This window comes from Engraulis encrasicolus, chromosome 11 (genome assembly GCF_034702125.1).
Source record: "Engraulis encrasicolus isolate BLACKSEA-1 chromosome 11, IST_EnEncr_1.0, whole genome shotgun sequence".
Taxonomy (NCBI): Eukaryota; Metazoa; Chordata; class Actinopteri; order Clupeiformes; family Engraulidae; genus Engraulis; species Engraulis encrasicolus.
The window spans coordinates 42,531,457-42,559,387 of NC_085867.1; the positions used below are offsets into that span (position 1 = coordinate 42,531,457).

Here is a 27,931-nt window from a genome sequence, read left to right on the forward strand (position 1 = left end):
TCTAAATCACTTAAGTTGTATGACTGTAGCTTGCCAAATGGGAGCTTCTGTTCCCTTCACAGGATTAGTATAGGGTTAATGTTTGGAAACTGTCTAGGCCACTTCATGACCTTAATATGCTTCTGCTTGAGCTACTCCTTCGTTGCTTGGGTTGTATGTTATGGATTATTATCATATTGGGAGGCCAATCCATGACCCACCTTCAGTCTAGTGGTGGTGGGAAAGAGGTTGGCATGCAGCATTGTACGTTTACATGTCTCCTTCCATCCATTTATTGATGATGTGAAGTTGTCCTGTATCTTGGCCAGACAAACAACCTCAAAACATAATGTTACCACTTTCATTTATGATATTGGAGAAGGTGTTGTTCTTGGGATCATAGGCAGCATTTCTCTTCCTCCAAACACATCGAGTTGTGTTAATGCCAAACAGTTTGATTTTGGTGTCATCTGATTCCAGCACCTCCCAATCATATCCTAATCCAGTTTGATGTTCATTGGCAAACCTCAGGTGAGCCTGAACAGGTTCCTTCTGAAGCCGGGGTACCATACATGCACTGCAAGATTTTAATCCGTTGTGGTATCAAGTGTTTCCAATAGTTTTCTTAGTGATTGAGGTCCCAGCTGCCTTGAGATCATTTCATAGCTCCTCCCATACAGTTTTAAGGTGCTTTATCTCCTTTTTTTCTGGTTATTAAATTCCCACAAGGTCAAATCTTGTATGGAACCAGAGACAGGCCTAAGATTGATGATTGATTATCATTTTGTATGTCCTAAAATTGGGAAGAAATGCACCAACAGTTTGCTCTTTAATATCCAGGAGCCCATTTCAGCCTTGTTGAGTTCTAAAATCTTGTCCCTGACATCCTTTGACAGCTTTTTGGTCTGTCCCATGTTGGCGAGTTTAGTTTGATTGATTGACTGATTCTATGGACTGATTCTGCAGATTCAATGTGTCTTTTTTGCAGGTTACTATTAACAGGTGTGTTAAATTCAGATAACAAGTTGATTGGAAGTGCCATTTGATCTGCGGGATCAGAACTCTTAATGGTTGGCAGGGGATCAAATACTTATTTCCCTCAATTAAATGTAAATAAATTATTATATATTCTTTAGAGTTAATTTCTGGATTTTCTTTTTGATATTCTGTCTCTCCATATTAGAATACATATTATCATTAATATTAAAGACTGATCATGTCTTTATTAGTGGGCAAACCAACAAAATCAGCAAGGGATCAAATACTTATTCTCCTCACTGTAAGCTACGACAACAATCACGTGTTGTTCAGCTGTAGTGAACGCATGGCATCATTTTTCTGTGCCATTCATATATACCACTTGTGTCAAACTAGTTTTGAACATCAATGATCATGTATGAATGATGTGTACATCATGGGGCATTTGCTAGTGCCTTGGGCATAGCATTTTATTAAATTGCTTAAAGACTTGCTGAATGTGGTTCTATTTGACTGATTTGTTGGAAGTGTTCAGTGTAGGCCTGTAGCTAAAGGGAGTCTACTTTATAATTGTTTGACAGTTAAAAGTTGATTATTTGGTCATTGATTTAGACTTGAAGTATTCAGTGTTGTGTTGTCTGTTCATTGATGTGGATTTCCCCTCCCCCGAAGTATTCACAGTGAAGCAAGATTTTTCAAAATAGTTTTTTATATGAATTTCAATAAACTGACAAAAGAATAATAAATAAGTTAATATCTACAACATACTATACATTTTTAAACATTATACAAATTTACAGCTTTTTGTACATTTTACAGTTTTAAAGTTTTTTTGTGTGACAATAGTCAGCATACATTATTTTTCACATACAGTTTCAGAGTGGAGACCAAAAAAAACATACAAATTTAAGACCTAACCTAAGTTGGCAATAATGTTTAACAAAAACACACACACAGACTCATCCACATACACACGCACAAACAACCACACATTGTACAGAAACCAAATTGTCCCGAACACCATGCACACATGTAGAAATGTCTGCACTGATGTAACCTTGGGGGAAACGTTCAGTTTCTCCAGGCCTCTAAAAACCTCCCCCTGGTTAGCTCGCAGATAACAATCGTTTTGGGTAACTGTGCAAAGTACACCCAGAGCCAGGAAACCACCCAGAATCTCTGAGCAATCCTTGTTCTAGAACAGTCTTATTGTACCTTCTGGGATGTGTGGAGTAAATAGTTTGAAATCGCCTGGAATGTGACCAAATTTTAACATGCACCAAATACTTTTTTTTTTTTTTTTTGGAACAAAACTACGTTAGCTACATGTCACGAAAGGGTTTTCTTTCTTTTCTTTTTTGTCTTTTTAACATCCGTTACGGAGTTAGGTTAGCTGCCAGACTTGTGTAGTTCAGAGCCCCTCCACATATTCAGTTTCAGCTTACATATTTAAAAAAAAAAATGAGAACCATCAAATCCGAGTGTGTTTGGCTCTCGGATATCAACGCCTTCAGAAGGTGGGGCGGGGAAGACAGAAGTGAAATCATATGTGATTTTCTTTTTTTTCTCTCTTCTTTCTTGTTTTTCTTCTCCTGTGTGGAGGGAAGGCAGGCAGGCACTGTTGTGTGAGGGAGGGCGATTAGAAGGAAGGGCTTTTTCGTCTTTGGCAGCGGTAGTGCATGGGGAAGTAAGGCCCCTCCGCGTCACTCCCCAGCGAGCTGCTCAGGCTCTCCTCCCCGGAGCTCACGTCCTCGTACCAGTCCTCACTGCAAAAACAACAACAACACCAAACAGCTAGGATCAGACACTTTGTACTACCACTGTAATCACACATTAACCACACCAACACAGAATAACTTCAGACTCTTTGTACTACTCCTGTAATCATACATTGTTCTGACGTCTTAAGAGATTTGGTTAGGGGTTCAAGACAGATTTTGCATATCTTTGGATATGAAATACCGGTACTGCCCATTTTGTTTGGCACTGAGTTAGATTGGTTGGTGGTTGTTTTGTTTTTCTTTTTGGTGTACTATTTCAGGTAGTGGGTGTGTTTTGTAGAAGTTGTTTTTTGACGTAGCCAGCTGTTTTCATAGTTAAGGGCCCTTTCAGTGTGAAATGCTTTTTAGAACGTCTGGTACATACAGTGGCCGTAACCACAACAAGACGTTCAAAGTACACGGCAACCACTGGTCCCGTCCTTCCTGTTACGCAACATGTAACTTCACCTATTTCCTTTGCGTCACACACAGACCCGCCCGTTTCTCAGGTATGCCATATGTTAGGACTGTAGACGGTCTTGCTGGCAACTCGTTTGAGTCATATGGGCTAGGTCTTAGGTTCTCTAATGAAATGCCTGTAACGCGATGGTAGTCATCATGTAGCGAATTACATAAGGTCTGGATTGCCGCTGTAAACTCCAGCTGATCTACGTGACCAGTCTTCCGTAAGCATTGCGTCGGTGTTGGGAAACCTGATAGCAACAGCTGGGGGGGCTTGGCAAACTCGTTGAGACGTAACATGGCCAGAAATGGCAATGGAATTTTTTTGTGCTGCCATGTTTAAGTATACTGTACTGTTTAGCAACAGTCTATGTTGTTCTAGTGAACCAAAACCAAAAGGAGTGGCACGAGAGTTGACGTGAGCACGGGACGGAAAAATCCCTTACACATGGAAAAATCCCCTTTCACCTTCCTTTTAACCCTTTATGGCGATTAGAGGGTTAACAACTTTCTCCTTGTCCCTCTTTCCTTTCATGTCCAACTTCAGTTTTGTTTCAAATTAGGGAGGTATGTTGTAAAGCTGGTGCTCACTCTTACCTGGACATATTTACTTCTGAATTTGAAGTCTAATAGGCAGTGGGCAGTGTTGTGAGAAGGCCAAATCCATTTGATTAAAACTTTACAAGTTGTCACCCAGGTATCTGGTGTCATTAAAAGAAAGGGTTTGAGAGATGTTCCCCTTCCCGCTACCCTTTGTGTGATGTTTGTCATTCCCAAGTTGGTTCCCCTGATACCAGTTTGTATCTTCCAATGTGTGCTTTTAAAGTGATACTGTCCCATTTTGGAAATTGGCTTATTTTACACCTCCCCTTGAGTTAAATAATAGGTTTTTACCGTTCTCCTGTACCTTCCACCATTCTCTGGGTATGGCTAACTGGTCTCATAGGACTCAATGTTAACTGCTAGCTTGGAGGTAAATTTTGCACTGCCATACTCATAACGGTTGAAAGTATGGGAGAACGGTAAAACCCTATTATTTAACTCAAGGAGAGGTGTAAAATAAGCTTATTTCCAAAAATGGGACCGTATCACTTTAAGTAACTGATTGGCTATCATGATGTTTTATGTTTTTATCACCCTGTTCTGTGTGTGACCCAATTTGCATGGATGTTCATGTGTGTGTTTGTGTTTTTTTTTTACCTCTCACTCTCCTCATCCCAGCACGCCTCCGGGATCGTGGGCAGCTCAGGGACGCTGTAGTAACTGCTGTGCAGGTTCTGTGCGGTCCGCCTCGACACGATCCACACCAGCTTCTTGTGGTCGGGCTTGCTGCACTCGGGCGAGGAGTACTCGGACAGGCACTGGGCAACGAGAACTCTCCACTGCTGCAACTCTGAATCCGAGATCTGTGGAGGATTGGGGGGGGGTAGAGAGAAGGGAAACAAGCCCAAAGGCGTCACAACACTGGAGATAGGCTTCACTTGCATAAGAGCAGCCCTACTACTTCTACCGCCAACTGAGGCACCCTGCCTGAGCAAGAACTGGCTCTGGGAAGACTTGAGTTTTGAGATTCCTCATGGCTTGGGTGTCATACCTCACCAGTCTATGGAACGATATCGTGTGCCTTTTATTACATTTTGGTTCTGGTTCTTTTTTATTTTATTTTTATTTATATATAAAAAAAAAAAACACATTTCATGCTGTACATGTCATTTTCATTTGTGACATTCAAATTGGTTGTTGACTTAAAAGATGCCTTTTGACACCAATGCCTTAAACACCTCTATGAAGGGGGGAAAGACATAAGTTGGTTACCTTTAAGTGTCTCTGGATGCGCTGAGAAATCTCTAGCATATCAACAAACTGCAAGGCCTCGATCTCCAGGGTGAGGAGGGAGAGTGCCAACACGGACGGCTGAAACCAGATAAAGAGATGGACATTAGTTCAACTGTTGTTGTTTCTAGTGTGCCACGGGGTCAGTGCAGATGTGATCAGTAGTGGTGATGACCGCTTACTTTAGCTCTGGAAAATACAATGCGGCAGAGGCAGGCTTTGAGCTGTGCTTCCAGCTTTTCTTGATTCAGGACTTGTTTCCTGTTAAAACAAAGGGGTAAAGGACGTTTAACCAACAGGAAATACAAATACTCATGTTTTGAATTATGAATGTCAAATGATGTAATATCTTATCTTCTATGAAGCTGCTAGAGAAAGCATGCTTGTTTATCATTTATTGCTGCAGGTTGACCCATATAATTGGCTCAAAGCTCAAGTCCTTTGCACTGATATGGCAAAATGCACAATGTTTTGCTGGTTACAAACTTAATAACCATTTAGTAGTTTTCTTTACCTGTCTGAGGTATGTGAACGTACGATGGCATGGTACAAGTGCAAAAAAGTTAAGGCTGTGATGGCTTTGAACTCAAAGTTGAGCTTCTCTGAGATGATCTTCTCCATACGGCTGAGGTCGGAGACTGTAAACTTGCTCTGGCTGATTCGGATAAGTTCATGGGTGGAAGAAATATTGCACTCCTGTTCGACCACTTTGGCAGCGATATGAAGACAGCCGATGCTGATGCAGGCTAAGTGTTTAGGCTGGACCTGAAAATGGGAATTACAGTATTTTTGTTAATTACAGCAATTGGATTGTTAAATACATCAGTTCAGTTGTATATTGCTTGGTGCTGTGTAAAATTGTTTTCTATTTGACACCAATGAAAAACATTAAACACGTATTTATTACGTTTTACTGACCCAGTTATTCATGACAAGAAAGAAAAACAAAAAACAAGATTAACTTGCCTTCATCATGGCCAAGAATCTGTCCAGCAGATTAACTGCCAGGACGAAGGTCTGTGTGCTGTAACCGAAGAAACTAGTCAAGCTCCAGAGGTCCTCCACTTTGGCATTGCGGCATTTCGATGAAATTCCTCTTCCATTCTGGGCAAGGAAAACACGTTTAATATTCTCGTTTCGATTGACAGTTGTGTTGAGGTATTAGGTGGTTATAGTGCAAGGTTGCAAATTACCTCTTGTGTAGACTCGATCAGAGCCAGGCCAGCTTCTTTTGGGAGGTAGTTTATCTCCTGATCGAAATTCGCCTTTAGTTCTTTCATGAGTCTGAAGGCCTCCATGTTTTTATTTTGTGATCAGATCCACAGTCTCAGGTCTTGAAAACTGTAACGAGAAAAGTTGGTAAATGTTTATGCGTCCTAGAAGCGATCACCAACCTAAAGGGGTCAAGGTTTGCCCGACTCCCTTCCCAGCTGGGTTATGGTGTCAAATGTCGGTTAACGCCTTCTCCAGTGATTACATGAATTGCGAACAAGATGAAGTGTTTGGTCTTAAAAATGACCCTAGATAAACAAACCGGACTGTATATGTGTACATATTGAAATCGGTATCACTTCTTTGCGTATATACACTGCTTTAACATCTGTGTTTTTCGAACAGAAATGGTTCAAGCCGTCGAACGACGGGGGAGGGGTTCTTGGCTAACGTTATTCTCCACAGAAGGAAAAAAAACAGCCTCGAATAATTCGCTCTATGATAAACATCAATCGCGTACAAAAGGTCTACAACCTATAGGCTTTCGGTGGAAATAAAGGACATGTAATTTGTAACTATGTGTGATCGATCAATGAAACTATATTCTCGTTTAAACCGAAACCAGAGGTTAATGTTTCGCTTGTAGGAATATGAACTACCATTTCAACAGCTATGTTATGTTAGCGTTAAACCTACTGTGTAGTCGTTGTGTACCACTGTTTTCCTACGCTTACGAAGTACTAATCAACATCATCGAATTATTGCATATTTTTTAAGGTTTGATAGTGTTTTTGCTTCTGGATGTTGTCTAGGCTTTTAAAGACCCATCGAAACGGTGATGCAAACAACAACAGAAAATCTTGTTTCGAGCTTTTATGCTCAACGTATCGATGTAGTGCACTACATAGCGTTCAAATTAAGAGAATAGGATTGATATGCTATGGTTATAACTATTGATTATAATGTTGAAGATTGTAAATACCTGATAGTGTCAATATGACATCTTTCTGTCCGACCTTCTCTTGTTGTCTGTTTCCTTCTCTTTCTTTTCTGTTGTTGATGTAGCAGCGATCCTTTCCACGCCCAGAAATCTACGTCACTGCACTGGGGTGTAGCTGTAGGGGTTTTGTTCTGGCTAAATATCATCAAAAGTCAGTGTTAATATGTTTTGCTTTTATTTTCTGAGAATAATTTGCATGCCATGGTTACATATGTGACTATTTGTATTTCGGTAGTAAATTACTATTTAATCGTACAGCATGAAGTGCTAAAGTGTATCGTTTACCGTCTAAATGATTGACAACCCAAGAAGCCAATCGGCTGTTGCACGAAAACCATGTTCAAAAAGTCCGCCCAAATTCCTTGTAGCTCATTGGCTGCTCTCTTCACAGGCTTGGCTGCACGTACAGAAATATTCAAAGTTCATTGGCCAAGACGGTGCTTTATTTGCGTTGCAGATTGAACATTGCCCATATCTTGTTTTCATAGTTTTAAAAACAGACGGGATTGTAGTAAAATGTTCGAGTAGGAATAACCATCACCCACTATTTCGCACCATTTCCGTGTACATTACGTGTAGTGCGAAATCTGATATTATTTACTGACATTTACAGTGCAGACTATAATACGATTCCAAACTGAAGGCCAATGAATCTTGTGGGACTTGACCCTACCGTCCGTTGTCTGTGGGAGGTTTTTCTTTTTTCTTTTTCTTTTTCTTTCAACATAAATCTAGTCGTGTATCTTAATACACCTCTCAATGCTGCATATGTGCTGCTGACTGTCAGCATTTTAGAAGCTGTTGTGTTGCGATGTATCGGTTGGAATCGAACCTGACAGATGGTTGCGTCCTTTTAATATTCATGCGCTAGAGAAAGTAGTCCCCACTTCCCAAAACAAAATACCAACCATTTATCATGAATATACAACATTTTTGTTTTGTGTTGTTTTGTATATTATGGTTGTCGTTGTAATCACAGACATGCCATTTTACATGTGTGAATGCATAGTTATTTGCTTGTGTGTTGTCTTGATATTGTTCACAGTATGAGGGTGGGCGGAGCAGTTCCCTTCCTTCTTCAGTCCCCTCCTCGGAAATAGACATCAGTCTTTTCCGTTCGTTTTCTTTTTAATATCAATTTGGAAGGATCCCTTCTTTTTATCCCTCCAAATAAGACGAAATGGAGACCAGGATGGACGAGTGAATTGGCATACCGGCCCGCAACATCCCTTTATTTTCCTTCTGTTTAATGGACCGGATGATTTCCAAGTCAGACTGTGGACCTCGCAGCTTTGCAGGGGAGGTAGGCCAAGTTAGCCATATAGGCTAGCTAGAAAACTAGCTATTCATTGTTTGTTTACGAAATGTTATTACGGTTTCGGAGCTTATTAGTTGCATGCTCACCCTGCTTGAATCTAAGGGTTAGAAGTATAAAAGAATTGATTCAGTCCTTTTGATTCAGTGTCTTAAATGGCTAAGGTGCTATGGTGAGCTGAGTGAATCTGCTAGCCATAAACGTAGTCTAGTTGTAATCACCAACTTCAAAGTAGCCGTAAAATTCCTCCTGGAAATATTTAAAGCTTTAACATGACACCAAGCAAAGCATATGTTACGGTGTATTTTATGTTCAAACATTAAGACGTGGTAAATGTTTTCCTTTTTAACAAGCTAGCTAGTATAGTCCGGTGACTGAGGTAAATTGTCTTGTCAAACAATTATTGCCTTTGTTGATTGGTGGCTTGTATTATTATTTTTTTAACCACATCCCTCATTTATATTTATATAGCTAGTGTAAGACTAACTAGATAGGCTATCATTCGATTTCACCAGAGGCCTGTGGTCATTATGTCACAGGCTGCTAACCTGTCTAGCTTGCTGTCTTAGACACTGGCTGTCAGATAAGACAAAAATGTAAAGTCACTATTATAAGAACGTCTTATTGAAACGTCTTGGGTTTGGTGAAATGTTTAGCAATAATGTCCTTTCAGCACACTGACGCAATCCTTATGAGTCATGACAAAGACTTTGCTATTCAATTGGCTCACTTCATTTGTATGTCCATTGCATTGCTAGATATGGAGACTTTCTTACTTCTCTGATACTAAACATTATATATTTTTTTAAATCAAATAATAACCCAATATACTGTTGTCCATAAATAAACTCTGTGAAAGCAACCTCTGTACTTAATGTCTGTGTATTGACATTGAACCATGTATGGTGGCTTGGCTTCCTTCGTAGGTAGCTGTATCCAGTGTGGAGGTAGGCACATCCAGGGGTCGTGATGAAGTTTCCAGAACCCTTGGAGAGCCAGAAGCTGTCTTTTCTTCTAGAAAAGGCAGCTTCTAGGGAAGCCTTGATGTGGAAGGCCTACGTGCCCAAGAAGTCCTCCACTCAGGTATGTGAACCAACACTATGGCCAAGTGTATTTTATTGTCAATTTTTTCTATATCACTGATGGTACACAGGCATTTGATATGGTGGTACGCCAAACTCCACTTGTGCAATTTAAACACAAGTGTAAACACAGGACACAATACCTGCCAACTCCCCCCTGGAGGTCAATGAAGAAACTCTACTCTATGGTAGTGGAATAGAAGATAAATTTGTTTGCTCGTTATTGTCTCACACACATTGGCCTGTACTACATATAGCAGTAGGAAAACGCCAAACTCTTTCACCTGACCTAAGTAACATTCCACTTAACTACCCCCATCCCAAATACACATTTATTAACGCCCCTTTCGAACTGTCAGAAAATAATGTATAGGCACAGCATATCGGAAAGTGCTGAAGTAAGCCCTTTGTTTATACGTGCCAATTTGAGTTGCAATGGTTGAAGTAGGAAAGTAAGAGAATAAATAAATTCATCTGTAAAACAAAAACGTCCTTCGGGAATTTTGACATGCCGTGTGTGATGTATGAGGTGTGAACTTGCAAACGAGACAGAAGTGTGATGCCTGGGACATTTGGGTGTGATTTCTTTTACTCTCCTTCCCACGCAGCTCAATTAATTCGTCTAATTTACGCTGTCACGGCAGATTAGTGTCAAAGGCACTCACTTGTTTTTTAAATTAATTCAGTTGCAAAACGTTACCCCTTTATGCTTGGCTATCCTCAATGCAACATAACAAGTGAGCAGTCTTATTTTGTTTGGAGCAGCTTTATGGTAATCGCAAGAGCTCAGCATTTGACATTCACAGTTCTTTACCTGCCCTGAAGTATGGGTGAACAATTCAGCATCATGCTGAAGTCTGCTGTATTTCCAGGCATGAACATAGATTGGTTTAACTACTATTTTACTAAGTGGTCATGAAGCCAAGCGTTGAGGCATAGAGTTGTTGGCATTAGTGCAGAGCATGCAAGTAAGAATATTGGTGTCACCAAATCGGTTGGAAAAACGTGAACTTGTCTAAGAGCAATAGATACTGTTAATATCCTGAAAATGTCATCGCACACATTGTTGCTCATTTAGCTAAATCTTGAAATATTACCCCCAGTAAGACTGCTGAACCTTTCCTGAAATATGAATTGTAATCTACCCCAAGTATGCTGCTGAATTGAAGGCAATTATTGAAGCAACTAAACTAGCTAGCTTCATCACTCCCAAACAGTCCAAGTCATTACATTCTATACAGTGGCTGTCCAGACTCTACTCATGTTGTCTAGACCCCAAGTTGTCCAGATCCCAGGTCGTGTGTGTGTGTGTGTTTCATGTCCATGCTGGCCTTTTCTCTGACCCGACCTTCTTTTCTTTTGCGTCCTGTGCCAATTGGGGTTTGGGGTTACAGGATACAGATATCTCCCCTGGCCAGCGAGACGAGGCGGTGCGATGGCTCGTCCACCTGCACAGCAAGCTTCGGCTCTATCCAGAGACCCTCTTCCTGGCCGTCAGCATACTGGACCGCTTCCTGGCAGCTATCAAGGTGCAGTCCTCTACTACAGTAGATGCATTACTGTGGGTGGCTTCCAAAAGGTTTTATGAGGATATCTGGACAAGCTTTTAGCCTGGCAAGCCAGAGTATGACATGAAATTATGGGCTCGCACTGTAGGCTAATGTCAGTGTGCTGAGCCCATCCCAGTGACTTGCTACACTCGCTACAAAATTAGACGGAATGTTGTAATTAGAGGATAGAGCCAGAACTATCCCCTATGGTGTGAGACCAGACCAACCTGCGAGGCAACAATACATTTTTCTGCTGGTAGGGTTTAGTCCAATTAACTAGGCTTTGACATTCTCCTCCGTGAATTGTTTGTGCTTTTATTAGAAGTGTGTGTGTGTGTGTGTGTGTGTGTGTGTTTGAGTAAATGAGTTGAAGAGACATTGTGTCTATGTAAATACGTCATGTGGTAAGATAACATTGTCAATGTTTTCCGTTCTGAGTGTTGGCTTTTAGTAGCTTGTTTATCGAGACTGACATTTTAAACTTAAAAGCCACACCTGCACTGTTGCATCTACTCTTGCTTTTATTTGTTAAAAATGTTGAAGATTTTTAAGACTACAGGTGCATTCTGTTTAACGAAATGCACTGAGTTCAAGAGGCAGAAGCTGCTAGACATGTTACTTTGTCAACAGGAAGTCTCTGTCTTTTTCGAGCGGGTGACTGGTTTCAGAATCAACTGTGAGTGTGCTGTACTCATTGTCACAGATCGTGCTCATTGGCGCTGGTAGCATTCGTTTCAGATAGATCGGATTATTCTGAAGAAAGCACTGTTTAATCAGAAAGAAGAGTTTATTAATTATGATATATTGATTCGGCTAGGTAGAACTCTGGAGTTAAGCTTATGTGCATTTGAAATGTGGCAATCTGGATTCAGAAGCTGACCCTAGCGTCCCAATCAATCACTGGTCAACGTTTTTTTAATGGTAAAAATAATTTTCTCTCTTCAGCCCGGCTCTTGTTTTGCTGTCTTTTACCCTACCAACTCCAGTGACCTACATAATATGTCCTCACTGTGAGGTTGCAGCTTCCTGCCTGCAGAGCAAGTTTCATAGAAGTTCCCCCCAACCCCCAGTCACATTCTTTTCATCAGTCACGTGAAATAACATTGTACTAATTTGTTTTAGGGTTAATGTAGTTTTCTCAATCTGACAGCGGATTGGGCCTTCACTCTTTCTCCCCTGCCGCCACCCCCTTGCAGCATGTACAGACCATTGGTCAGCTGTTATTCTGTTTTTTAAAGTGCTTCGTAAAATAAATGTGATTTTGTTTTTGATTTTCCTTTAGGCCCGCCCAAAATATCTGCCTTGCATTGCCATCACATGCTTCTTCTTGGCTGCAAAGACCAATGAAGAGGATGAGGTGAGTCTCATTTTTCTGCTGTCATTATTGTTTGCGTTGCTTTTTGAATCTTTTCCTGTCGTAATCTCAGCAGTCCTATGAAATAATAGAGTGGGAGAGTGAGATGGAGCAGGCCAGATTCGAACCTGGGTCCTCACAGGCATGCGAGTCCACATGTGGGGGGGACTTGGCACGTTGCACCACAGCACTCCCATTATTATTGTTCTTTTCCCAGTGGTTCTTTTGAACAAATGCCCCCTCAACCTCATCATAAGCCTGCCAACGTCCCCTATAGTATTAAAAAAACCCATAGACCTTTGCCTTCCATTTCGTCCGTTGAAAAACTATTTTAACCCTTTCACGCAGAGCGACTGTTATAATCATACTGCCACCAAAATGGTAATAACAACCATGTCTTAATGTCTGTTGCGTAAGACTCTCGCTAATGTCATAGTGATACTGTTTGCTAAAAAAGCTTAACGATATCATAACAGCGAGTGGGGTCGCCGGCAATCTCATCTGCATGAAAGGGCTATGAGAAGCTCTGTCTGTGACCCCTGACCCCCTATCCCAACATGCCCCCCTGGGCCTCTACACCATCATTAGCCTAAAACCATCAGGCCATCACTCTCTACACACACACACACACACACACACACACACACACACACACACACACACACACACACACACACACACATACAGTCACTCACCAGAGAGAACGCAGCAGTAAGAATTTACTACCTCTGCTCTCTCTCTTTCTCTGTCACACACACTGAGGTTATTCTAGTCCACACCATTCAGTCTTCGCCCTACCCATTTCAGTATGTCTGTCAAACTTAGACAGCCTGTCAAAGGTTTCATCAGAAGAGTAGCATGATTTTCATGCGCTATACCATTGAATGGGTGTGGTGGTCTGATACATTTATGGATCCCAATGAGGCACGGGTCACCAGGCAGCCTCGGGCAGATCAAGTGACCCAGTGGTGACAGCTACAGGGAAGGGATGTAATGCGTTTCCTCTCGTAGATGACACACACACACACACACACACAGATGAGAAGATGCATACTAATATGACTTGCATTACATAGTCATAGGGTTAACTTGGGGTTAAAATGATTCAGCGTCTAAATCTGTTAAGTCAGGCTCAAACTACACGACTCCCGATTTCATGTCCGATTTTGGCGTTGGGTTGCGCCGCACACATGAAGAGAATCGCAACTGTCAATCTTATGCCTAGGTGTAACCACCCGAGACAATGCCCGACATTCTATTTTGAGTCACAAATATCAAACAGTGTTTGATTTCTACGCTTTTGCGATCAGCGACTCTTTGAGCTGACAAAATTCTATCTTAGAACGTCGCACACGACGAGGAAAACTTGCACAACAATCGCTTGCGATGGTCCTGGGGGGTAACATTAAGGTGGGTTTTCAGCCGAGAGTTGGGCCGATAGTCGTGTAGTTTGAGTCTTGCTTTAGAAATCTGTATTTTCTTTTCACTCTAACCTAAAAATCAAAATACTTAAAGGGACAGTTTGGTCAATTTCAACATGCAGTTGAATTGCTCACACTACCATTGACTTGTCAGTACCTGGTGATGCCACATTTTTCGGCTCAGCCCTTTCCGAGATATGAGCAATTCAAATGGGGGCAGCGTTTGTTTACATTTTTAAAAAATGAAACATAGGCCAACTCCAAATATTTTACCAAAAGGTACTGCTGTTTGCTAGTTGTCTGCTGATGTTTTATAACCTTTTGGATGTTTTTGGGAATAAATAAAAATGTTTTTTTGAAATGTAAACAAAGAGCTGCCCCCATTACAATGACCAGGATCTCGGAAACGGCTGAAGAAGAAGGAAAAAAAATCTCAGGCAGTGACAAGTCCAGGGTTGTGTGAGCATTACAACTGCATGTTGAAATTGACCAAACTGTCCCTTTAACCTCAGTCCAGTAGTGGTGAAATTGAGGAAAAATACATCTATTAAACCTGGTTATTCCAGGTTTTGCCAGCGTGTCTGATCTCAAGTGGAAATGCTGTCAAAGTTTATTTGGCAGAGGTGCCGTTTTGGTTTGTTCAGGGGGTTGGCCTACACCAATATTGTCTTCACAACACAAAAAACCCCACAAACTAAACTTAACATTCACTATGTAAAAATACAGAAGTCGGTAGCACCAATTTCCTCATGAAGTACCATTTGTAGTGACGTGGTGTTCTGGAGTCCTGTGTGTCATGTGGAGTGACGTCAGTTGAAAACACGAGGTAGTAGAAACCACTGTGTAAGGCCAAGACGAGGGGCCTCTGAGATTTTTTTTAATGCCCACTTCTGCTTCTGTTGTGGCACCTTGAGGTGCCTGTTGTATTAATTGAACTATACAAGTACATTGAAGTATTATGCATTTATTACTTGTAGTTTTTGGTATCGTATTTAGAATAGAATATAATTAATTATTATTATGAATGTTATTATCGGTACTTGACAGTAAGCAATTCAAACTCAGAAGCTTAACCAGATGTGTCATGTGGGCTGGCTCTTTCCAGATAAAAAGCAACAATGATTCTCGGAGGTCACCTGATTCTAAAGAATTACTGGTGTAGTCGGTGGTTTACAAATACCATCCTTACCCAGACATGAGTTTTGTCATGTAGTCTAGCTTCCCTGAGGTAAAATGTGGTAGGACTACAGTTGACAAACACTAGACCAAGATCAGACATTCATTTTGGCATGTAGGCCGCTGGTCTTTTTCTTCTTTTTGTCACTGTGTGAAAAGTCCAGACAACTGATAAGTGCTGGTGGCCGTTGCTGGTGTTGTCAGCCAGTCGTTGTGTCTGGTTACGGCTGCCCGGGAGTGACCAAGGGTCAATCTTGTTTACAGCCCTTTTTAAGTGTCTGTTGCATCATCGACACATTTGCTGTTCACAATTGTCAGCATTGGTCTGTTCTCAGAAGCAATATAGAGCTTCTCAGAAGCAAATAAACAAATATTAAACTAAGGATTAAGTATATTCATCTTTTTTTTGCTAAGGTGGTTTCCTGAGAAGGAAAGAAAGAAATATGGAAAGAAATGCTGCCCTTTGTTTTTCAATTTAACTCTTTAGAAATCATGTCCTGTGAAGTCCAATCTCAATGAAATTGGAAATGTATAAAAAACGCATGCATTTCCTTTTCCTCTAAGGGAGATGCTTTATTACAAGGTCAAAGCTTAGACCGTTTATAAGAAACTAATATTTTCCTTTTGGTTCAGTATCGTGTACAGCACGTTATGCCTGTCTATGATGATCCAATGTTCCTCACCTGTTCCCACCCACAAATCTCTACCTCACTTCATTTGTTTATCTGAATAATTTCACATGTGTTTGCTGTCCTGGACCCTGTTTCTTGGAATAGTTTTTACGAGCAAGTTAGCAACTTAGTAGGTTTCCAATGGGAAATTGCATTGAAACCAAGTAAGTTGCTAACTTAGTTGGGCAACAATGCTGTCAAGACTCACCCCTGATCTCATACGCCATTTTGATCGTTGTCGTGTGATTGTGTGTGCGTGCGTGCGTGCGTGTCTGTGTGTGTGTGTGTGTTTTCCTCCTCAGCGGATCCCGTCTCTGAGGGAGCTGGCCAGCTCCAGCAGCTGTGGCTGCTCTCCCTCGGAGATCCTGCGGATGGAGAGGATCGTTCTGGATAAGCTGAACTGGGACCTGCACACAGCAACACCGCTGGACTTCTTGCAAATTGTGAGTTCCCAGTCCCGCCCTGTGTGCGGAGTCTGTTCGGTTCACCCTTGCTGTTTTCAGGCCGACTAGAATGATGCTAGCAGGGCTCTAAATTAACACACGCCAACCCGCCAAACACGGGTGAAAATTAAATTTGGCCGTGGAAAAAAATACCTACCCGCCCATTTGGCTAGTAGCGCCCGAGTAACAGTAAATTGTGAACGGTAAACGGCTGCTTGTATGACAACGATATGGCGAGATTTCCTACATTACCCATAAACACTCCCCTCATGACCCCACCCCACAGTGAGCGTTCCGAAGCAGCAGCCACTCCGTTCTGCTGCTGCGCGCGCCAGGACAGAAAGCATTTCAGAGCTCTTGTGCGCTCACACTATTTTGACAGGCTTTCGCTCCAACACTTTTAACGTCACTATTAGGCATACTGTTACTATTAGCATTCTCTGACCATGCATATTACCCCCAGATTCACCATCTGACATCTACATTGTCATCACAGTGTGCATAGAAAAGGCAAGCATTTTTCAGCTTGAACACGTCAGTTGGTTTGAGGGTAGGTGCAGGAACAGGCACCAGTACGATTCTCGGTCGGCCTGAACATGCTGTGTATAAACTGAATCAGCAAGATGGAGGGCCTTTTCTCAGACGCTTGCACACGATTCTTAAGACACTGTGGGGGGAGATGTTCCGCTGACCTGTCAGTCAGCCACCAGGACCCCGTTTCTCAAAAACATTGTTGCTAACCAGTTAGCAACTAACTAGGTTTCCAATGGGAAATTGCATTGCAAGCAAGTTAAGTTAACTTTGTTAGCAATGTTGTCGAGAAACGCACCCCTGGAGTGTTTCTCAAAAGCGTAGTTGTTAGCTTGTTAGCAACTTCAGTAGTTGCCAATGTGAAATTGCATTGCAAACATCAATTAGCTAACATAGTTAGCAACTACGGTTTCCAGAAATGCACCCCTGGTTTGCTTTTTGCAGAGTTTGCATGCAACTTAGGTCCTCCAGAGATGTGTTTACAGAGCACTTGTTCTGGGTGGAAAGAAAAGAAAAAAAAGGTCAATATGCTTGTCTGTGTGTGCTCTTGAATGTTGTTAGTATGGCAAATATTGAATTGCAAAACATCAAGGGCACCAGAGTCTCTCTTTTTTTTCCCCCTAGAGTTTACATTTTTGTTTCACATTTACAATATTTTGTCACAAAGTCATTGGAGCCTCTCCTCTCCTCTCTTATATCTATTAGTCTAGCATCTAGCAGTTAAGCAATTTGTGTGCTTAAATGATTGATATTTTGTCTAATGGTTCACAAATACAAAATCAATTCCCTTTTGGGACCAATAAATTAAAGCCTCTCTCTCTCTCGCTCTCTCTCTCGCTCTCATAGATATCTTCCTCTGCCCTGAAAATAAAATGCTATACTATTGTAGCTATTTTGTTTTTGTTTTGAAAAATTTAATTTGAATGTTTTTTTTTCTTCTGTGTAGGCCATGAAATAGTCATAAGTGCTTAACTGTGAGCAAATGATAACAATTTCTCTCTCTCTCTCTCTCTCTCTCTCTCTCTCTCTCTCTCTCTCTTTCTCTCTATCTCCTATTTCCTCTCCAGTTCCATGCGATGGTGCTGTCCTGTGTTGGCCATGAAATAGTCATAACTGCTTAACCGTCAAATGATAATCAGCATCTCTCTCTCTCCCTCCCACCTTCCCCTATGTCCACTCCAGTTCCATGCGATGGTGCTGTCCTGCAAGGCCCCATCGCTGGCAGGCCTGCTGGGCTCCTCGTCCTCCCCCGGTGGCGGCATGTCCCCGTCGCAGCACCTGGCCCTGCTGACGCAGCGGCTGCTGCTGTGCCTGGCTGACCTCTCGCTGCTGGGGCAGACGCGGGGCTCCACGCTGGCCCTCGGCCTCCTCACGCTGGAGCTGGAGAGCTGCTGTCCCGACTGGTTGGCGCTCACTGTCGACCTGCTCCGCAAGGCACAGGTGAGGGACCGGACAACATATCTCAAATAGTTGTAAATGTATGCACATCTCTGGCCTCACTGAGGCCAGATGTCAGACAAAGGTGTATCCATCAAAGAGACAGTAGAAGTCACTCCTTTAGTCAGAGTTGCAGTGTACAGACTTGAACTCTTTGATAAGGGAGGGACAAGTCATGGGTGTTGATGATGTTTTGGTAGGGGGGAGCGGAAAAGATACTTCACAACTTCCAAAGCCACTGTTTTTTTAAGCCTTGTGACGAGTTAAACCAACAAACCTCAACAGATACTGTGCAAAGAAAAACAAACATTGAGAGACATGGGGTGGTGATGCTGGATGGAGACACTTCACACCTTTTAAAGCCACAGCTTTTTTTAAGCACCATGATGAGTCAAATAAATCAACCACAACAGATACGGTGTGAAAAAGCAAATATTGAGAGACATGGGTGGTGGTGCTGTTGTGGAGAAAGCAGTACGTCCCAATTTTTTAGTTTGAAGCCAGAGTCCTTTTTTAGCATCACAAGGAGACAAACAAATGATCCCAACAGAGACTGTGCTAGAAGGAAAAAGTCAAATGGTTTGAAGTACTGGGGGCTCGTTCATTCCATGAAGGGAAAAGAGAAAATGAATGTATTATAACTATGTATTCAAAATATGAACCTAGAGTGCAGAAAAACCTGTAAACTTGACTTGACTGTAAACTTTTGGTTTTCTCTCTCTCTCTCTCTCTCTCTCTCTCTCTCTCTCTCTCTCTCTCTCTCCAGATTGACAGTTCTCAGTTGATCTGCTGCCGGGAGCGGGTGGCACGTAGCCTGTCCACACCCCACCAGGCTTCCCTGCCTCCCAACACTGTGTTCATCTACCAGCCCCTGCGCCAGAGCCTGGAGCCCTGTGCTCGGGGTGGGGGTGGAGGCGAGGGAGGAGCCCTACCGCGTAGGCCCCCCGCCCTCACCCTCACCACAGCCCCAACACCGGCCTCGGCACAGGCCCAGGCTCTGGCTGCAGCTGACCGCACCTCCACCACCACCACCTCCACCACCCTCATCACCCCGGCCCTGCTCTCCCCTCCGCACCTGCGACCGCGGCCCACCATGCGGCTCTGCGTGAAGCCCTCGGCCAAGCGCAAGGTGGAGCAGATGGAGGTGGACGAGTTCTTCGACGGCATCAAGCGCCTGTACAACGAGGAGGCGCCGGCGGAGAGTGGAGGAGGAGCAGGGGAGACGCCGAGGGGCTGCAGCTCCGTGCTGGTACCGCGGCAGGAGGGCGGTTCACCGTGTCCCCCACTGCAGCCTGTCCGCGTCCCCTAGTCTGTGTGCGGAAGAACCATCGGCCCACCTGTCTGTCCTCAACCAATATTTCTATGGTGTTGTATAGGGCGTTTTTTTATGAGTGCGAGTGTGTGTGTGTGTGTGTGACCCAAAATGTTCGCGAGACCGCTTTATTATTTTATTGGCCTGATGAAGATGACGATTCATGCTGATTATTATTTATTATTATTTATGCCTAGTTGCGACTAAGCTACTATCCTTCAAAAACAAGATTTGGGTCTCAGCAACTACACACACACCGAAATTTGGTTGAGGACGGCTGGCTGGCTTTGTGTGTGTACAGTACATCATCATCACGTAACCACCACCACCATCAGCAGCTGCTGGCCCAATGGTCCGGGTTCCTGGTCTTTGGCCGATGTCTCTCTCGCTCCCCCCTGTGAGGATGCCACTTATTAAAGGAACAATCCACCATATCTGGAAATAAACTCATTTCCCACCTCTCATCGGGTTTAATTAGTTGAGCTAGCTTTAGCCGTCTCCTGTTCTTGGCGGGCAGGGCTCTTAATCAACACCAGCCAACCGGCCCAATGCTGGTGAAAACTCAGTTTGGCCGGTGGGAAAGAAGACTTCACACCAGCCACTTTGACCCATTAGTGAGTATACGTTTGGCCAGTCAGATTAAGATCTACTAGCCATTTTGGAAAAGTATATTTAGAGCCCTGCGGGCGGGTGCAATTTGTACCTCCAAGCTAGCGTGTGTCATTTGAACCGAATGAGTCGGTCCAATTATGACATGCAAACTTGGAACATGAAGTTATATCACCAGATTGAGAGAATGACTGGGAAAATATGCAGAAAGATAAAAACTCATTATTTTAACTCAAGGAGAGTTGGGAAATAAACATATTTCCAGAAATAGAATGGAATGTCTCTTAAACAAGAAGCAATGTTTGAGGGTTGAAAAAAACCAAACAAATGCCGCAGTCACTGGCGTTGTCCTTACCTCAGAGCAGAGCCTAAAAAAACATACAAAAAAAGTTTTTGATTACATATGCTGCGCTCCCATAAGCATTTGTGGATCACATACAAAAAAAGAGATTGTAAAAGCGATAAAAAAATACATAAATGAAAAGTAAAAAATATCCCCACGACCAAAAAAAATTTAGTATTTTTTTCCCAGATCTTTTGTAATACTGACTTGTGGTAACTGCAGTGTCTTGTCGACTGTCATCTTTCATTTCCAATTTTCAGTGTGAAAGTCTGAGTCTTGATTTAAATGTTGTTTTGTTTTCACTTTTTCTAACCTCTCTGCCTAATCCTATTTTTTTTCCACGTCGTATGTCTGTCTCTGAGTGTGTGTGTGTGTGTGTGTCTGTGTGAGTGTGCCCATAGTCTTTTCACTGCCAAACAGAACTGAATGTACGATGGTTTGAGTTTTGTCTGGGGTGGAAAAAAAAAAGTTAGTCGATTTAGTCCTTACGTGGGAGTTAGTTGACTCTTAAGGTAAACTTGTTGCCTGATGTGTATGACATGATGTACTAGACTCTATATATCCCTTCCCCATGAGTGGTTGCCTGGCGGTGATATGATGTCAGTGTGGTTGTGAACTTATGAGTGTGTTCGGACTGAAAGGGGTTAAATGATTCCCTATCACATTTTTCAAGCGAAGCATTAAAAAATACGTCCACTCAGACATGCACTATGATGTGTTGCATTTGATCGAGCCTGGCATTTCACGATGGGGGAAAAATACAAGTTGTAGTTTGTTCATATATAAATATATCTATATATAACTGTGCAATAAAATTGAGGAGAAAAAACTTTGACAAAAAAAAAAACTATTGAATGGAAAGGAAGCCTTAGTTCTTCACTGTTACTTTGCTGCACACTTCCACGCGCTCTTGTTTCTGTAAAACGCTCTGTCTCTGGGGGAGTGGATAACTGCCGGTGCTGCTGAAACTCCTGGCAACAATAAAGAACCTGACCTCTGACCCCTCTGCTCATCTGACTCATTATTTATCTTATTTATTAATTATTTAAAGCAACACTGGGTAGTTTCCCCAGTGGCGGTTCAAGCCAGTCGAGGGCCACAGGCGAAATAAAGACATGGGGCCCTCTTGAATTATTTTTGCTGGCATTTACCATGGTGCAGCCGATTGTCGGGGGCCCAAGGCAATTGCCTGGTTTGCCTCTTTGCAAAACCTTCTATTGAGTTTCCACCTCTTCAGTCCTTCTAAAGTTTGAAACGGAATTGTCCGTCCTTCTGCAACCTGCTCTTCAAAAAAAAATATCATTGTTTGTGTTTATGGTTTGTGGGCAGTCATGGGTAAGAGGTTAGAGCAGGGATAGGGAACCTTTTTCATCCGAAGGGCCACTTCAAATTCATCCGAGGGCCGTACTATGAACACAAACCAGGATTTTGCCCCTCACTTTAGGCCTATATTGAAGGCACTCAAGGCAGCCACCTTTTAAACAAACACCACCTTCTACATGTTCCCTGAATATAACGTAATTGTATTGCAAATGCATTTTCTAAGATGCCTTTACAAAATATGTCATTTCATGTGAAGCTGAATAACATTAAAATTATATCGGGGGCCGGATAAAACGGTTCCCCACCCCTGGGTTAGAGCGTCAGACTTGTAGCCCAAAGGTTGGGGGGGGGGGGTAATTAACCAGTGCTCTCCCCCATCCTCCATGACGGAGGACCGTCCTGACCCCTTGCACGGGTGAGGCATAAATGCAATTTCATTGTGTGCAGTGTTCACTTGTGTGCTGTGTCACATTGACAATGGGAGTTTGAGTTTCATAGTTGGGCTTTCACTTCACTTTATAGCTCCAGGCCACTTTATTAGAATAGCATGAAAAAGTTGATTTATTTCCATAATTCCATCAATAATGTTAAACTGTCATGGATTGTAGTCCTAGATTCACGAGTCCTAATCAAGTATTGAAAGTTGCGTGTTGTGTAGAAAGTACCAAATTTCAACAGATTTGATGTGACCCGAATTTTGATGAAGAAAATTGTGATTTTATTACAATATTCTAATGATGTGAATTCCCCAATTCATGGATTTTTTGAGCTGGAAGACCAAAATATGTAAACATGAACAATTTAATGATTGGAATAGTTTTAAAAAACTGGGCCATGAATCTATAATCCATGACAGTTATTGTAATAAAGTGGCCTGGAGCTGTAGGCTGGCCCACAGAGGGTGGTAAAATTAATTATTAAGCTGTGGATGACATATATAAAAAATAATAGGCTAAATAAAAAAAAACTGACATGAATTTGTAAATATGTTAATTTTTTCTATGGTTGATATCTTCATTGGCCAGCTTTCAAGACACAGGACTAAATGAATCATGCTTAGATATTCCATGGAGGATGTGCACATGTGATACTAGTTGTGAAAATTCAGAGTTTTGTGTTGACCAATAGCGGGTCATTGGTCAGACTTGGTGTCAGGAATGAATAAATCATGCGACGATGACATGCCTGTATTTTGGAAGGTCTAGGCCTATAACTGTGTGTCTCGCACTTAAAAACAAACTGCTTTTAATACAATAGGACTATATGTTTACATTTATTTTCATAGCCTATAGCCTGTTCACGCACAACTGGAGGGAGTTGCGTCTTTTTTTCCTTGACATGTTCAGACTAGTGTAAAAATTCTTGCACTGACCAAAAATAAGCACACATGTGCTAATTAAAAATGAGCATCAAAATAATAAACAGTGATGCCTGCACACCCTCACGTTTTGCAACATCAATGTTCTATTGATGAACTATTAACAGAACTACTCTTGAAAACTATGTAGGCGTTTTTAGATTGTCTCAAAGTAAAACGGCGTTCACCTCTCAGGTATGCAACCTGCAGGTGGAGTTCTAGAATCTCTGGGTGGAGTTAATCTGCCGCTGCTGTCACATTTCTCTCGGTGAACTTTGAAGCCGAAACCCAAGCAAAGTGGACGTAGATCCAGCATGGCAACCGACTTCACCCAAGAGTCGGTGTTGAGCTATCTACGATGCAATGGTGAACGAGTGAAAAATGCGGATTTACTCAATCATTTCAAATACTACCTGAAAGAAGACGAGGACCGTGCGCAAAACAGGGAACAGTTCAAAAAGTTTGTAAACGCCGTAGCAGTGGTGAACCGCGATGATGATGCAGTGGCATATGTCGTGCTCAGAAAGAAATTCAGAGTGCCAGGCAGAGACGTTGCCAGCGGGCAGTGCCACATACCGAAACACCTGGAGGAGAAACCCGAGAGTTCGAGGTCGAGGCACCGAGAGCGCTCGCCGAGGAGAACCGCCACCAGCCGAAGCCGCGAGAGGCGAAGGGTACCAGCCGGTGGCGAGGCAAGTTCAAAACCAAAGACAACAAACCGTCCACATCAGGTTCCACCAACAGTCACTAATAAGAGTAACAACGTCCTACCTGCTGCAGGTATCGTAACTAACAACAATAATGCGGAGACTGTCAACTTAAAGAAAACTGACCAAATGGCGCCTCAGCAACAAACGTGGGAAATGAGTCCGCCATCGTTGATAATCACAGTCAGTCCAGTCAGCCGTACTTTGAAACCTTCGCCCACGCCAGCTTTCAGCCCTCCTGAATCGAAACGATCAAGTGGGAGCGGACAAAGCTTTGAACAAACCTGGGACAAAGAGCCCGTGGGGACCGCAGGACAGCAGGTGCACAATAGTGGTGACATGGGTAATCTGGGACAGTTGAGGGAAGCTGATGGCTGCAGCAGCGCAGCTTTCTATTCACCTCCCGATTCTTCCCACTCTGAGTCTGACATGACACGATTTTCACTGGATGACCTGAGTCAATCCTCAGAGCTACTGCAGCAGGTGTACCAGAAGAGCTCATCAGGAGGAGAGGGATACAGACATGGGACGATGGCTTCAGCTGCCTGGCCTCTGCACTCCTCTCTGGGACTCACTCCGGGCATTTCTAGCTCCTCTCCATGTATAGCTGATGTGGCACCACCGCTCTCCAGAGCTGCTCAACCGATAATGAGTGCCAGTAATGACTGTCTGACAACGCCAGTGAGGCGGCCGTCTCACTGCATGAGAGGTGAGACTGCTCAGATGCGCGCCTTAGCTGCGGTCAACACTCCGTTCCAGCGCCGCAGTCTCCCTCTGGACCCTTCTTACCCTGGGGACGACGTCTCCTCTGTTGCCTCGTACCCAGAGCTCTACCCGACTCCCCTGTCCTCCACCCATGGCTGCCTGGCAGGGTCCGACTGTGAGTGGCCGTTCCCTCTGACCCAATCACAGGCCTCCTGGAGTAGCGACGACAACCTGAGCCAACAGCGGGTCCTGGAAGGGGCACCTTCGTCATCGTCGGAGAAGGTGAAGGAGACACTACGGCGGGCTGAAGAGGCCAAACTGCTGGCACTGATGCACCGGCCGGTGCGTACCGTGGCCGGAGGCGCCCCCCACCATCACCAACACCACCATCGCTCCACGGGCTTCCTGGACCAGGAGATGCCCTCCGACAGAGCTCAGACCCCCCCAGCAGGCTCCGCCGTGCCAGGCCGCCTGCTGAGGGTGCCCACCCATCGGGGAAGCCAGCGCCTGCGGGGTCGCATGACCCGGAGCCTGGGGGCCGGCCTGGACCAGGAGTTCCTGGAGGACACGACGACGGAGGCGGCGCGCCAGCACCGCCTGATGATCCTCTCCTCCTCCCTCAGCGTCAACTACCCTATAGGTCAGAGATTCTTTAAGTATATAGAGATATGCCAATGTAATAGGTTGCTATGGGCACCTAACATGACCAGGTTCCGGTCTGCCTAAAGGGCCGTGTCATAATACTACTAGCATTGAATAGAACCGTCCTTAGGTCTGCCTAAAGGGGGATTTCCCCCCCTCCCCCTTGCAATAATAGAACCCGGAAACAATGGGCCAATGGAACCTCTCTCTCTCTACTCTCTCTGCTATAGGTGGCACGGGTCTCCACACGTCGCCCAGCAGCCAAGACGTGTCCCTGTCGGGGGCCTCCAGCACCTCCAGCCTGACGCCCTGCCGCCTGGACCGGGCCTTCGTCCAGCGGACATCCCCGGTGCCTCTGGAGCCCCACGAGCACGAGTGGATGGTGAAGGCGGCGTCGGGCGACTGGCCCTCCATCTACTCCCTGTTCCGCGACGACCACAGCCTGCTGGCCAAGAGGGACTTCATCTCGGGCTACACCGTGCTGCACTGGATCGCCAAGCACGGAGACCACCGCGTGCTCAACACCCTGTGGTACGGCGACAGGGCTGGGAATTGCAACAACAACAACCTCATGATACATATCAAGAGACAGGGGGGTGACGATACGATACATATCAAGAGACAGGGGGGTGACGATACGATACATATTACGATACAGGGGGGTCACGATACGATACATATTACGATACAGGGGGGTCACGATACGATACATATTACGATACAGGGGGGTGACTATACGATACATATTACGATACAGGGGGGTCATGATACGATACATATTACGATACATGCGATATGATTCAATACAATATGTATTGCGATTTTTCTTATGCTTGATCACAATTGAATACCAGAGTGCAGTGCACTTACAATGCTGGAGTTGGACTCATTAACAGTGCTAATTCTTAACAACAAAGAGTTATATGTCTACTGGTAATATGTTTTCACTTCAAAATAACTTTCAGACTTTCTACTGACTAGGCTGGGTAATGGCAAAAAAACTGTAGCTAGTACAGTATGTATCACTATGCAAAGGTCTCAAACAATATGATACAATATGTGTATTGTTAAGAGGGTGCGAACGATACAATATCTTGTTGTCATGACGATTTTGTTTTTCTACAACCCCTAGGTACGGTGTCAACAAGGTGGGCATGGCGCTGGACGTGGACGCCAAGACCACCTGCGGGTACACTCCTTTGCACATGGCCGCCATGTACGGCCACAAGAAGCTCCTCCGCATCCTGGTGCTCAAGTTCAAGGCTGACGTGCGGCTGAGGGACACCAGCGGGCGCAGGGCCTGGCAGTACCTGGAAGGGGAGGACACGCCGCCGGACCTGCTGCAGATGCTCGGAGCACCAAAGCAGAAGAAGAAGAAGAGGATGATGACGGCGAAGAGGCCGTGCAGCAGGGATGGCTCTCCACACCGTCACCACGACGACGGGGGGTCATCGGAGCAGCCCACCACCTCGACAACCACAGTCAAGAGGCACTCGTCTCTGGCTGCCTTGTTCAAGCACAAGCACTTGGCAAGGTTGACAGGGCACACGGAGATGTCTGTTTAAAGCCAGCAGAAAGGACCCTGATGCGACACTGAAGGACGCCTTTTGTTGTATTCTCTCTTCACAGACATTGTATCACTACAACCAGGGCTCTAAATTAACACCAGACAACTGGCCATATGCTGGTGAAATTTCAGTTTGGCTGGTAGAAGAGGCAGACTTACTAGCCACTTTGACACATTAGTGGGTGTGTGTTTGTCTAGTAAGATTGACATCTACTAGCCATTCTGGCTGGTGATGGAAAAAGTCAATTTAGAGCCCTGAAAACAACCAACCACTACCCAAGACTTAATCCCTACCTCTGACAGCCTTGTCCGACTGGAATGATCCCATTGGCATTCCCACCTGTCACTGTAAATATTTCACACGATATTCAAGGCTATGGACATGTTTATATATTTTTATAACCACTTGTTAATATTGTTCTATAGATTTCCACAAATTGACAATTGAAAATCACATGCTTGCTTAATGCAGATCCTGCAGTATATTCAACTGCAAAGGGATGTAAACCAGAGTGTGTGTGATTTAATGTCTTTAATGCCATTGGTTACACTTGGTGAATGAAGTTTGGCCAGTTGGTGAACAGCACTTCTCTGTACTGGAACAAGAGGGACAGGCCATCTTTACACACAAACGCTCATGTTTTTGTAATGCCATTGGTTACACTTGACAAATTAATTTTGGCTGGTTGGTGAGCTGCGCTCTTCTACACTGGAACAAGAGAGAGGCTGGCGTTTGTGGGCCTGGTGGTGGTGGTGAGGCGAGTCAGAACTGGTTCCTGCCTTAGTGCGTGACACTGGAGCCCTCACTGTAAGGGCTTTTTGGAGCGTGAATTTTGAAAAGCGGGGGTGAAGGTGGTGGGGGCGAGGGGGGTGAAGTATCGCTAATCGTGTTTCAGAGTGGACGACGGCAGGCACAATTGAGTTGGACCGATAGTTCTACTTGGCACTTTGCTGAGTTTCCATCTCACTTTACAATCATTTGTTTTACCTCAAATTAAATGCAGTTCTAACACAACACACACACACACACACTTCTACTGTGTTTACTTGTCTGCACAGAAAGGGGATATTTCTGAAAGCCGGTTTAGTCACTTACATGGGTATGTTAACTCACAGCAAATAGTAAACCTCCTAATAGAGGGATCTTGAGCCTTAATTTGCA

General features: G+C 43.8%; 4 protein-coding genes across 4 annotated transcripts in view; 3 read left to right on the plus strand and 1 right to left on the minus strand.

The window, feature by feature from the left end:
* taf1c (TATA-box binding protein associated factor, RNA polymerase I subunit C) overlaps positions 1-4,851 on the plus strand; it is a 26,896-nt gene extending 22,045 nt beyond the window's left edge. The window contains exon 15 of the mRNA XM_063210682.1: positions 4,401-4,851. The gene's annotated coding sequence lies outside the window, so the exon portion shown is untranslated. The remainder of the gene's footprint in view (positions 1-4,400) is intronic.
* Positions 1,634-7,351, minus strand: ccng2 (cyclin G2). Its single transcript, XM_063210684.1, has 8 exons — positions 7,207-7,351; positions 6,206-6,353; positions 5,979-6,116; positions 5,527-5,777; positions 5,195-5,273; positions 4,995-5,093; positions 4,380-4,585; positions 1,634-2,723 (listed from the first exon to the last, which is right to left on the minus strand). The coding sequence occupies exons 2-8, from the start codon at positions 6,308-6,310 to the stop codon at positions 2,597-2,599; spliced, it is 1,005 nt and encodes a 334-aa protein (XP_063066754.1). The 5' UTR covers positions 6,311-6,353; positions 7,207-7,351; the 3' UTR covers positions 1,634-2,596.
* A 913-nt stretch (positions 7,352-8,264) lies between these two features.
* On the plus strand, positions 8,265-21,468 carry ccni (cyclin I). The gene is made up of 7 exons (XM_063210683.1): positions 8,265-8,527; positions 9,466-9,622; positions 11,016-11,150; positions 12,454-12,528; positions 16,096-16,236; positions 17,950-18,207; positions 18,971-21,468. Exons 2-7 carry the CDS (start codon positions 9,509-9,511, stop codon positions 19,511-19,513), a joined length of 1,266 nt encoding a protein of 421 aa, XP_063066753.1. The 5' UTR covers positions 8,265-8,527; positions 9,466-9,508; the 3' UTR covers positions 19,514-21,468.
* A 1,650-nt stretch (positions 21,469-23,118) lies between these two features.
* LOC134459012 (ankyrin repeat domain-containing protein SOWAHB-like) lies at positions 23,119-27,458 on the plus strand. The gene is made up of 3 exons (XM_063211368.1): positions 23,119-25,200; positions 25,433-25,733; positions 26,335-27,458. The coding sequence occupies exons 1-3, from the start codon at positions 23,463-23,465 to the stop codon at positions 26,765-26,767; spliced, it is 2,472 nt and encodes an 823-aa protein (XP_063067438.1). The 5' UTR covers positions 23,119-23,462; the 3' UTR covers positions 26,768-27,458.
* Positions 27,459-27,931: the final 473 nt, after the last annotated feature.

Bases quoted from the DNA above. Each gene is read 5' to 3' on its own strand.
- ccng2 (XM_063210684.1), bottom strand. From the start codon at position 6,310: ATGGAGGCCTTCAGACTCATGAAAGAACTAAAGGCGAATTTCGATCAG. The intron at 4,586-4,994 runs GTAACCAACTTA...AATCCTCCACAG, and splicing joins GCATCCAGAGACACTTAAAG to ATCTCGGATTCAGAGTTGCA. The intron at 2,724-4,379 runs GTAAAAAAAAAA...TTGTTTTTGCAG, and splicing joins TGGGATGAGGAGAGTGAGAG to TGAGGACTGGTACGAGGACG.
- ccni (XM_063210683.1), top strand. From the start codon at position 9,509: ATGAAGTTTCCAGAACCCTTGGAGAGCCAGAAGCTGTCTTTTCTTCTA. The intron at 11,151-12,453 runs GTGCAGTCCTCT...ATTTTCCTTTAG, and splicing joins GCTTCCTGGCAGCTATCAAG to GCCCGCCCAAAATATCTGCC. The intron at 12,529-16,095 runs GTGAGTCTCATT...TTTCCTCCTCAG, and splicing joins AGACCAATGAAGAGGATGAG to CGGATCCCGTCTCTGAGGGA.
- LOC134459012 (XM_063211368.1), top strand. From the start codon at position 23,463: ATGGCAACCGACTTCACCCAAGAGTCGGTGTTGAGCTATCTACGATGC. The intron at 25,201-25,432 runs GTCAGAGATTCT...TCTCTGCTATAG, and splicing joins CAGCGTCAACTACCCTATAG to GTGGCACGGGTCTCCACACG. The intron at 25,734-26,334 runs GTACGGCGACAG...TACAACCCCTAG, and splicing joins CGCGTGCTCAACACCCTGTG to GTACGGTGTCAACAAGGTGG.